The sequence below is a fragment of the Oncorhynchus masou genome, chromosome 2, assembly GCF_036934945.1.
Source record: "Oncorhynchus masou masou isolate Uvic2021 chromosome 2, UVic_Omas_1.1, whole genome shotgun sequence".
Classification (NCBI taxonomy): Eukaryota; Metazoa; Chordata; class Actinopteri; order Salmoniformes; family Salmonidae; genus Oncorhynchus; species Oncorhynchus masou.
Genome location: NC_088213.1, coordinates 36,174,884 through 36,186,909, shown reverse-complemented (window position 1 = coordinate 36,186,909; position 12,026 = coordinate 36,174,884). Strand labels below are relative to the sequence as shown.

At 46.9% G+C, this 12,026-nt stretch overlaps 1 protein-coding gene across 1 annotated transcript in view; it reads right to left on the bottom strand.

Annotated features, from left to right (window-relative positions):
- The window catches only part of LOC135504201 (CD276 antigen-like), an 86,838-nt gene that overhangs the window by 66,128 nt on the left and 8,684 nt on the right, over nt 1-12,026 (bottom strand). The window contains exon 2 of the mRNA XM_064922562.1: nt 10,115-10,209. Within this exon, the coding sequence (XP_064778634.1) occupies nt 10,115-10,160 (46 nt within the window). The 5' untranslated portion in view covers nt 10,161-10,209. The remainder of the gene's footprint in view (nt 1-10,114; nt 10,210-12,026) is intronic.

The window sequence follows — 12,026 nt, the reverse complement described above, 5'->3', positions numbered from 1 at the left end:
CCCTCCGGCTGTCTCTTCAGCTAGCAATGGCCCTGTGGAATATTTACATCACTCACTCCCCTCAACCCCTCCGCTCCCCTCAACCCCTCCGCTCCCCTAATCCCTGGGCTGTCTCTTCAACCCCTCCGCTCCCCTAATCCCTGGGCTGTCTCTTCAACCCCTCCGCTCCGCTCCCCAACCCCTAATCCCTGGGCTGTCTCTTCAACCCCTCCGCTCCCCTATCCCTGGGCTGTCTCTTCAACCCCTCCGCTCCCCTAATCCCTGGGCTGTCTCTTCAACCCCTCCGCTCCCCTAATCCCTGGGCTGTCTCTTCAACCCCTCCGCTCCCCTAATCCCTGGGCTGTCTCTTCAACCCCTCCGCTCCCCTAATCCCCTCATCCCTGGGCTGTCTCTTCAACCCCTCCGCTCCCTGGGCCCTTCAACCCTCCGCTCCCCTCATCCCTGGGCTGTCTCTTCAACCCCTCCGCTCCCCTCATCCCTGGGCTGTCTCTTCAACCCCTCCGCTCCCCTAATCCCTGGGCTGTCTCTTCAACCCCTCCGCTCCCCTCATCCCTGGGCTGTCTCTTCAACCCCTCCGCTCCCCTATCCCTGGGCTGTCTCTTCAACCCCTCCGCTCCCCTAATCCCTCCCGCTCCCCTAATCCCTGGGCTGTCTCTTCAACCCTCCGCTCCCCTCATCCCTGGGCTGTCTCTTCAATCCCTGGGCTGTCTCTTCAACCCCTCCGCTCCCCTAATCCCTGGGCTGTCTCTTCAACCCCCGCTCCCCTATCCCTGGGCTGTCTCTTCAACCCCTCCGCTCCCCTCATCCCTGGGCTGTCTCTTCAACCCCTCCGCTCCCCTCATCCCTGGGCTGTCTCTTCAACCCCTCCGCTCCCCTCATCCCTGGGCTGTCTCTTCAACCCCTCCGCTGTCTCTTCAACCCCTCCGCTCCCCCCAACCCCTCCGGGCTGTCTCTTCAACCCCTCCGCTCCCTCCCTCATCCCTGGGCTGTCTCCAACCCTCCGCTCCCCTAATCCCTGGGCTGTCTCTTCAACCCCTCCGCTCCCCTAATCCCTGGGCTGTCTCTTCAACCCCTCCGCTCCCCTAATCCCTGGGCTGTCTCTTCAACCCCTACCTCAACTCAACATAACAGTGATGCTGTCACTGGACCCTGGCTAGTCTAGTCCTAAACTCACCAGTACAGATGCAGCCTCAAGAGTAGTGATGGGGGTGGGAGGAATCTATATAGATTCATATCAGGATAGTAGTGTTTTCAGCACTTTTATTTCAAACGGCTCTCTCTCATTCCTCTGCAGCAGACATATGGTGAGCAATATGTTTGGACCATGGAATTATAATAAAATCACAGTATTGAATCGCAATACATATAGAATTGTGAGAATAGCAATACATATTGTATCAGCAGCTAAGTATCGAGATAATATCTTATCGTGAGGTCCCCGGCAATTCCCAGCCCTACTCGAGAGCCACCCTGAACTTGTGAGCTTAGATGAATGGTTCGCTGCACGGATATCCCTGCTAGTACAGATTAGCCCCGGCTAGTGCTAAGCTAATATATACAGATGAGTGGGGCAGAGTGGCTGAGGGGCCTGCTGAGTGTGAAGCAGCAAGGCAGGCATGGCAGGCAGCAGGCTGACAGGGGCTGGGAGGAGAACCACAGGCTTCATACATAGGCAGCTGACAAGGTGACACAACATGGCTCTTGGTAAACAAATTCCTTAGCCACAGCGGCAGTGACATCTCACCTCAGTCCTCCAGACGCACCCATGCACACACGCACGCACACACACACACACAACCAGGCAAATGCAGGCACACACACACACACACACACACACACACACACACACACACACACACACACACACACACACACACACACACACACACACACACACACACACACACACACACACACACACACACACACACACGGCAGAGGGCATTGTTATTCAGCTCAGTCCTGGCTCCTGACAGCTCCACAGCACTGTGAGAGCCAGTCTGAGACACAGGGCATTCTGACACTACAATATCCACTGTCATAGTACTGCTACACAACAGACAGGTCCCAATCACCGTGTTCAGTGACACCCACACCCACACAAACACCTACACGCAGGCACGCACAAACACATTAACATCTCACTCTGCTTGCGATCACTAAAGTTGAATTCACTCGGTTCAATAGAATGTACCCCCGTATCCACATCTAGTAGAATGCAACACATAGCCTACACATTCCGTGTTGATGTTCCATTCCTGTTCAGCTGACCCTGGTCAATGGAACACAACCCTAAACAGAAATACCTAAACCTGTAGTAACCGAATATCTTTAATAACCTGGGCTGTTAAACACAAGGGCTTCAATAAGACCACAGCTTCCATCTCCCTCCATCTCCTGATACAATAACCCACACTGTTCAATAACCCTGGTTCATAACTGCTTCTCCAATAACAAACACAGAATAGAACTCGGCTTCAAATGAACTGTGCTTAATAACAGTGAACATCACCCACTAGGCCAATAGGCACCTTACACACGGGTTAAATGACCCCTGCTCGATAACAGACGGCAGAGCTGCCAGTACTACTGTTCATTAGAAGACGTTAGGTACACATGTTCAAAGATATGGTAAAGCCCCTTTGTCGAACACGGCAGCCATGATAAGGGTGCACAGACATACATACACTGGAAGGCATATTGCGGCGGTAATATTGACTTAACTGAGTAAGCACACACAGGCAGTGTAGTTAGTGTTCTTTCTGGCTAAGTAGTGAGCTGCTTAAAAAGCTGTGGCAATAATGCCCCCATCAGGTGGTCAAAAGTACTGCAGCTTCAAACATGTTGGTCTTTGCACGAATGACCCACCTGAATAGCTAACGAACAGGAAGTTCACAGATGCTTAGTGCCCTATCACAACAACTCTTCTTTCAGTAAATGTCGTTGTTCAAACAAGCCAACTTAAAGCCTTTCTTTAAAGCGTTTCCAAGCCAGGAACCTTTCGAATATGTCCAGGGGAACACAAATAAAAAGCAACATCTGGAATACATTGAGAGATGTAGTGGTAGTTTAGACACGGTCAGATTAACACTGCTCGAAATTATCACTCACGACACATAGAGAATCTATTCTAAAGCTGAGCCTTTCCTCCCGTCCTGCTCCTGAAAGAGAGACACAAAATGGAGGGGATTATGTAGGTCTCTGATCCTTGAATAATGGGGTCACTCATGACATTTACCAATTTAACACTGTCTCCCCATATCTGGGCTACAGTCATCACAGAGTGAAAGCCATCTCTGACTGTGAGAGATATATGAGGTGCAGATAGCTAGTGGAGCAGACAGGAGCTCAGGTTGCTTATTTTCAGCAACGTAATAAATCAAGATGCACCACACTTCCTTTCTCCTGACTCTGTCTGTCTATCTCTCTTTCTCCCTCTCTCCCGCTTTCATTTGTTGTTTATGCTCTCTCCATCGTCTTCTCTCCACAGACATGGCGGGCGAGTGCTTTATCAGGGGGAGCTGGTCTCATATCCCGTCAATAAGCTGTTAATGGGCTCTGACAGGCAGATAATGGGGGGCCAGTTGCAGAGGAGCTGCCTGGGAGATAAGGACAAGCCTAACCTTGCTCCACCACCTGCCTGAGAGAGAAGAGAGAACACAACCTGGGATGAGTATGAGGAGCGAGCCATAGGAGCAAATCCATCCCAGCAGGAGAGGGGGTGGGGTGGATTTGAGTTTGTGCAGCTTAATCCAAATGACTGGGGTTAAGGTGAGCCTATACGCTATGCATACGATTACAGAAGAGCCCAGCTAAGTTGATCAAACTGTATTATTGTAGTTGTGGCAAAGGTTTGGGTTCTAATCCCTCAGATAGACAAGTGTTTGACACCTGCTGGCCCTGGTAATAACCAAAGCCATGTCTGGGAGGGTAGAGCCCTTGCTCAAATTTCAGGCTGCAATTCTGTTCTGCCTTATGAAGGGGTCAGTGGAGCAGTGGATGTAAGCATTAATGCTGGTGGTTAAGGGGTGAAAGGGTCAGGGGCTGGGGCTATGTGTCTAGATGGTACCTTGAGCCCGTCTCCTCCTGAGACACAGTGACCTCACTCAGGACCCTGTAACCATGGCAACATCTGGCCCCGCCTCTCCGGAGACACAGTGACCTCAGTCAGGGCTCCGTAACCGTGGCAACACCCGACCCTGCTTCTCCTGAGACACAGTGACCTCACTCAAGGCCCTGTAACTGTGGAAGCACCCAGTAACCGTGGAAACAACCTGTAGGTAAGTGTCTCCTATCTCTGTATGTCAGGCATGGAAGCTTCTTCCTCAGCACCAAGCAATGATGCTGCTTTCCAGGCACAGATCAGAGCGGTAGTGGTGGGTCATTCATCCTGTTCATCACAGCCCACTAAACACAAAGATAACCTGCATATGGCTCCAGGCCCCAGCAGGCCACACTCAGCACTCCCTACGCAGAACTGAAATCTCTGCACGTTACCCGCATCAATGTTTAAGCGATCCCACAAGACAGCTTTTTTAGGGCTTGTTCAAATAATCATGAGGTGCTTGATGGGTAATGCACTCTGTTTAAATGGCTAGGCTACAGTGCAGAGTGAGCGGGGAGAGAGAGGGAGGGGCGAGCAGCTCAGTGCAGTAGCCAACCTGTTAGTAGACTGACTGGGCATTATGTATGCATCGCAGAGAAAGCAATCTTTGTCGAGCCTGTCCTCGATTGTTTTTAAAAGGATACTTCACTGGCCACAATCAAATTAGTAAGAACATCACTGATACGGGGTAATAACCCTAAATTGAATTTCTGTGCGGGCAAAAACGTCCCCTCTCTACAGAATCAATTGCTGTGAAGAGAAAAGGAGGACAGGGAGGGGGCATTCCTAGTTATCAGACCTCAAAGGGTACACCAGAGATGCGGGCGTGAGCAGGCTATTTACACGCTTCAGGGCCTTGCCATAATGTCTGCCGCTCTCTGACTGCCATACTAGATGTGATCTATTCAATTATGCTAATTAATTAGAATTACCTCCCAGCTCTCATCATTAAAACTGAATCCAGGTCAGCTTGCCATTTTTGCATTTGCATGAATACAATTTCCCTTTTAACGTGGAGATGCTAAGAGCGGGCAGGTGGGCGCAAGCAGCAGCAAATGGCAGAGGCCTGGCAGGCTGGTGGCACTGCAGACGGAACAGAGAGCATGACAACAAGCAATTAGCCAGACTGCTAGCTCCTGGCTCTAAGCTGCTTCTGCTTTACACTACTGGCTCTACTGCCTCTAAGCTGCTAATGCTTCTGCTTTACACTACTGGCTCTACTGCCTCTCAGCTGCTAATGCTTCTGCTTTACACTACTGGCTCTACTGCCTCTCAGCTGCTAATGCTTCTGCTTTACACTACTGGCTCTACTGCCTCTCAGCTGTTAATGCTTCTGCTTTACACTACTGGCTCTACTGCCTCTCAGCTGCTAATGCTTCTGCTTTACACTACTGGCTCTACTGCCTCTCAGCTGCTAATGCTTCTGCTTTACACTACTGGCTCTACTGCCTCAGCTCAGCTGCTAATGCTTCTGCTTTACACTACTGGCTCTACTGCCTCTCAGCTGCTAATGCTTCTGCTTTACACTACTGGCTCTACTGCCTCTCAGCTGCTAATGCTTCTGCTTTACACTACTGGCTCTACTGCCTCTCAGCTGCTAATGCTTCTGCTTTACACTACTGGCTCTACTGCCTCTCAGCTGTTAATGCTTCTGCTTTACACTACTGGCTCTACTGCCTCTCAGCTGTTAATGCTTCTGCTTTACACTACTGGCTCTACTGCCTCTCTGTTAATGCTTCTGCTTAATGCTTACTGCTGGCTCTACTGCCTCTCAGCTGTTAATGCTTCTGCTTTACACTACTGGCTCTACTGCCTCTCAGCTGTTAATGCTTCTGCTTTACACTACTGGCTCTACTGCCTCTCAGCTGTTAATGCTTCTGCTTTACACTACTGGCTCTACTGCCTCTCAGCTGTTAATGCTTCTGCTTTACACTACTGGCTCTACTGCCTCTCAGCTGCTAATGCTTCTGCTTTACACTACTGGCTCTACTGCCTCTCAGCTGCTAATGCTTCTGCTTTACACTACTGGCTCTACTGCCTCTCAGCTGCTAATGCTTCTGCTTTACACTACTGGCTCTACTGCCTCTCAGCTGCTAATGCTTCTGCTTTACACTACTGGCTCTACTGCCTCTCAGCTGCTAATGCTTCTGCTTTACACTACTGGCTCTACTGCCTCTCAGCTGCTAATGCTTCTGCTTTACACTACTGGCTCTACTGCCTCTCAGCTGCTAATGCTTCTGCTTTACACTACTGGCTCTACTGCCTCTCAGCTGCTAATGCTTCTGCTTTACACTACTGGCTCTACTGCCTCTCAGCTGCTAATGCTTCTGCTTTACACTACTGGCTCTACTGCCTCTCAGCTGCTAATGCTTCTGCTTTACACTACTGGCTCTACTGCCTCTCAGCTGCTAATGCTTCTGCTTTACACTACTGGCTCTACTGCCTCTCAGCTGTTAATGCTTCTGCTTTACACTACTGGCTCTACTGCCTCTCAGCTGCTAATGCTGCTTATGGAGCCTGGATGCTAGGACTACTTACTGTGCTGGTGCTGCTGCTGTTGCTTGCCTGTTAACTTAGAGCAACCCCACTGAGAGTACTGCTACTAGTCTAGTGCATTAAAAGTACATGGAGTATACCAAACATTACGGACAACTTGCTTCCCAATTCGTCATGGCATGGACTCTACAAGGTGTTGAAAGTGAAACAGGGATGCTGGCCGATGTTGACCAATGCTTCCTACAGTTGTATCAAGTTGTCTGGATGTTCTTTGAGTGGTGGACTATTATTGATACACACGGGAAACTGTTGAGCATGAAAAACCCAGCAGTGGCACTGTTCTTGATTACAACCCGGTGTGCCTGGTACCGCCTACCATACTCCGTTCAAATGCACTTCAATTTTGTGTCTTGTCCATTCACCCTCTGAATGACACATACACAATCCATGTCTCGATTGTCTCAAGACTTAAAAATCCTTCTTTAACCGGTCTCCTCCCCTTCATCTACACTGATTGAAGTGGATTAAACAAGTGACATGAATAAGGGATCATAGCTTTCACCTGGATTCACTTGGTCAGTTTAAGTCATGTACAGTTGAAGTTGGAAGTTTACATACACCTTAGCCAAATACATTTAAACTCAGGTTTTCACAATTCCTGACATTTAATCCCAGTAGAAATTCCCCGTCTTAGGTCAGTTAGGATCACTGCTTTATTTTAAAAATGAAAATGTTGGAATAATAGTAGAAATAATTATTTATTTCAGCTTTTATTTCTTTCATCATGTTCCCAATGGGTCAGAAGTTTACATACACTCAATTAGTATTTGGTAGCATTGCCTTTACATTGTTTCATTTGGGTCAAACGATTCGAGTAGCCTTCCACAAGCTTCCCACAGTAAGTTGGGTGAATTTCGGCTCATTCCTCCTGACAGAGCTGATGTAAGTCAGGTTTGTATGCCTCCTTGCTCGCACAAGCTTTTTCAGTTCTGCCCACAAATTTTCTATAGGATTGAGGTCAGGGCTTTGTGATGGCCACTCCAATACCTTGACTTTGTTGTCCTTAAGCCATTTTGCCAGAACTTTGGAAGTGTGCTTGGGGTCATTGTCCATTTGGAAGACCCGTTTGCGACCAAGCTTTAACTTCCTGACTGATGTCTTGAGATGTTGCGTCAATATATCCACATATATTTTCCTCCCTCATGAAGCCATCTATTTTGTGAAGTGCACCAGTCCCACCTGCAGCAAAGCACCCCCACAACATGATGCTGCCACCCCCATGATTCACGGTTGGGATGGTGTTCTTCGGCTTGCAAGCCTCCCCCTTTCTCCTCCAAATATAACGATGGTCACTATGGCGAAACAGTTCTATTATTGTTTCATCAGACCGGAGGACATTTCTACAAAAAGTATGATCTTAGTCCCCATGTGCAGTTGCAAACCGTAGTCTGGCTTTTTTATGGGGGTTTTGGAGCAGTGGCTTCTTCCTTGCTGAGCGGCCGTTCAGGTTATGGCGATATAGGACTCGTTTTGCTGTGGATAGATACTTTTGTACCTGTTTCCTCCAGCATCTTCACAAGGTCCTTTGCTGTTGTTCTGGGATTGATTCACACTTTTCGCACCAAAGTACGCTAGGAGACAGAACGCGTCTCCTTCCTGACCGGTATGATGGCTTCGTGCTCCCATGGTGTTTATACTTGCGTACTATTGTTTGTACAGATGAACATGGTACCTTCAGGTGTTTGGAAGTTGCTCTCAAAAATGAACCAGACTTGTGGAGGTCTACAATTGTTTTTCTGAGGTCTTGGCTGATTTCTTTTGATTTTCCCATGATGTCAAGCAGAGGCACTGGGTTTGAAGGTAGGCCTTGAAATCCATCCACAGATACACCTCCAATTGACTCAAATTATGTCAATTAGCCTTTCTGAAGCCATGACATCATTTTCTGGAATTTTCCAAGCTGTTTAAAGGCACAGTCAACGTAGTGTATGTAAACTTCTGACCCACTGGAATTGTGATACAGTGAATTATAAGTGAAATAATCTGTCTGTAACCAATTGTTGGAAAAATGACTTGTGTTATGCACAAAGTAGATGTCCTAACCGACTTGCAAAAACTATAGTTTGTTAACAAGAAATTTGTGAAGTGGTTGAAAAACGAGTTTTAATGACTCCAACCTAAGTGTATGTAAACTTCCGACTTCAACTGTACACTCAGTGTCTATGGATACTGAAACAAAGAAACGTGTCACCACTACATAGTCTGCAGAAGACCTGACAACAGCTGTGCTAAGCAACATTTTCTTCTTTTACAATGTTACACACCAACAGTTTAGACGGGGACTCTACCTCTGTACTCTACTAGAGGTTGTCTTGGTAGAGTGCAGTGGCAATGTGGCAGCCTCAGAGTGTAATCCTGTGTGGAGATAGGGGTATTTAATGGTGCAGCACAGCAGTGACACTGATACGGTTATTTAATGGCGGAGTAGAGGAGAGACACTGTAGAAGACAAGTGGGATTAGCAAGGGCCTATAATCCTAATCAGAGGCCTACTGGAGACAACAGGCCCAGAGGACCCCAGGTCTCACACACACACACACATACTGACACACACACACCAGCACATACACACGCGCACACCCACTTACTATTTCCACATGACAGTTTGTCTCTATCGAGAGACTTCAAAGCACATGATTTAGAGTATGAATTAAAACATGCTGTACAGTGTTACCTAATACTGTAAATCCTTAATTCAACAGTAAACTCCACTAAGTAAATAAAGGATAATCCTATATTGTGTGAGGTAAAAACATTATAAACTTCAACTTAAAGAGCTACACAGAATCCGTCCGAGATGCATCCCTCCCTCCGTCCCAGCAGCCGCCAAAGCCAGTAATAACAGACCAGAGACCCATGAAGGCTGGAAAAGTACTAGGCCCTAATGAAGCCCTACTCCTAGCTCTCTCACTCTTAGAGTCTCCGTCTGGCTGCTGACTCCAGCACACTGCCCTGAGCACTACAACAACCCTGCTGCCTAGTGCCCAGGCTACACCAACCACAACTCCCCCTTCTTACTGGAACATGAGAGGCTGACTCGCCCACCACACTCTCTGACTCACTGGAGAAAAACGACACTCTCTGCAAGTCTCTTGTCAGGCAGGACCTCACCCTACTAACTACCCCAGGGCCCCATTTTAGCTCTGGCTAGACAAGGACAAACCCAACCAATTTTCCTGTCCAAATCTAACTTTCTCCTCAGTCATAATGTTCTAAATGTTCCCATTCTGTAAAGTTTTCATTGTCTTTACTTTTTGCACTGTTAAGAATATTAGTTTGGAGAGTAAGCCTCATTTGAGCTGTTTTTTTTGTCTTTCTTGTAATTTCTTTGAAGGGAATGACTAAAAACCCTGCTAAAGCATATGGTTTAGATGGCGATGGAATTACACTTGGTGGTAGCTTTGATCTCTGGGTAATGGCAGGCCGTGGAGGGGGATAGGTGGACACCACCCACCGAGAGCTTGCACAGCAAGCAGCGTGGGCAGCAGGAGGGACAGCATGGTCTTCCTGGGGTCTCGGTAGCGCGGGTAAGCCTCGTCAGACACAGCACTGTGGAAACAAACACAGAGACATGATCCGATTCGCACTGGCCCAATTCATTTAAATACAACATTTCAGACAAGAAATCATCCAAAGAAAGACAGGGGAGTGAAAACAGCTACTGCTCGTGTGAACTAAATCTAATGTCAACATTAAACCAGTGTGTTTGCTGTGGGAAATCCTGCAAGAGAGGGAGAAAGAGAGAGAGAGTGTGTGTGTGTGTGTGTGTGTGTGTGTGTGTGTGTGTGTGTGTGTGTGTGTGTGTGTGTGTGTGTGTGTGTGTGTGTGTGTGTAATGTTTACTGTTAATTTGTGTTGTTTATTTCACTTTTGTTTATTATCTACTTCACTTGCTTTGGCAATGTTAACACGTTTCACATGCCAAAATAGCCCTTAAATTGAAATTGAATTGCTAGAGAAGGAGTGATAGGCAGAGAGATAGAGTGAGGGAAGAGAGTGAGAGAGAGAAAGAGAGAGGGGCGAGAGGAGGGGGAAGAGAGCTAGAGAGCTGTACACAGTACAAGGAATTTCTTTCAGGCCATTAGAGCTGAGTGAAGGGAACTTCCATTCTGACAGGAAACAGCCCAGTCATTCGCTTAGTGGCCTCAGGATGCCCACCCGTGGGAAAACATTAGATGTAGTGAACTCTTTTGACTCCTACCTCACAAAACTGTCTCCTGTCTGCCACCACTCTCTCGGTGGGAGACTGCAGAGACGCTGTGTGTGTGTGTGTGTGTCAGGGTTTCCGGTAGCCGGTAATATCCGGCTTTTGGCCTATTTTTTTTTTTTTTTTTTGAAAGGGCCGAAAAATCAAATTGGCACCTGAAAACTCTCCTGCAGAAGACAACAAATCCCACTGCGAAATAATGCTTTTTAGCCTATTCATTGATATAAATACCAGTTGATGTAAATACATTTGACCGGTCATGCTTCTATGGGTTCATTTGCATAATTTTGTGGAATTAAATCATTATGTATCTTATTTATCACAAGCACATAGCATACATATACATATACAGAGCCAGTCAGACAGCGCTTTCATAAGCCCAATCATTGGAAACAATTCTAAATGCAATCCTGTGTTAAAAACATTATAATTGGCCGCGATTAAAAAGAGCTAGTATTTTTATTTCTCAACTGGTAACTGAAGCGCGCTCCAATCACCATTCAAATGCATACGGAAGGCAGGCTTCGTCCACGCGTCACACACCACTTTTGAAAACGTATAGTTACTTAATTGTTTGAAACTTTAACGTTTTACTACTTATTATGAGGACTTCCATAATGCCATTGAAAACAGTAGCCTATTTCTCTCATGTTCTATTGGTTATCAACTTTCTTTCATCGTCCGGTAGCCAAGAACACCTTCGCGTGTAGACTACTGCCTTGTGCGTATTGCTGAGTTAATACTGCTAAGAAATAATAGTTTATCAACATTTTAAGCTAAACATTCTCATCTGCTGCATCAGATTCATTGCTTTTTAAAGTTGTATTATGTAGCCTAGGTATAGCCTACTGGTTGTATGAATTTTGGATCTATCGTTCCATAACTGTCCCAGAGTCTGTTTGGGCTATTTCTTTCTGGACAAACAGCTGACCAATAGAATAGGTCAACTTTTCTACTATGAGGATAGTAGGTTGACATATGCTCATAGGTAAGCGCATCCATAAGGCTGGGGGAAGCTTTCCCTAAGTAAATTGAATTAAATTGCCAAAATTATATAGGCTAATTAGCCTACTCCTGTCTATACATAAATAAATAAAGTAATTAAAAATTGGTAACTAAAGCATGATTTCGCCACAGAAGATCATTAGCTTCCCCTAGCC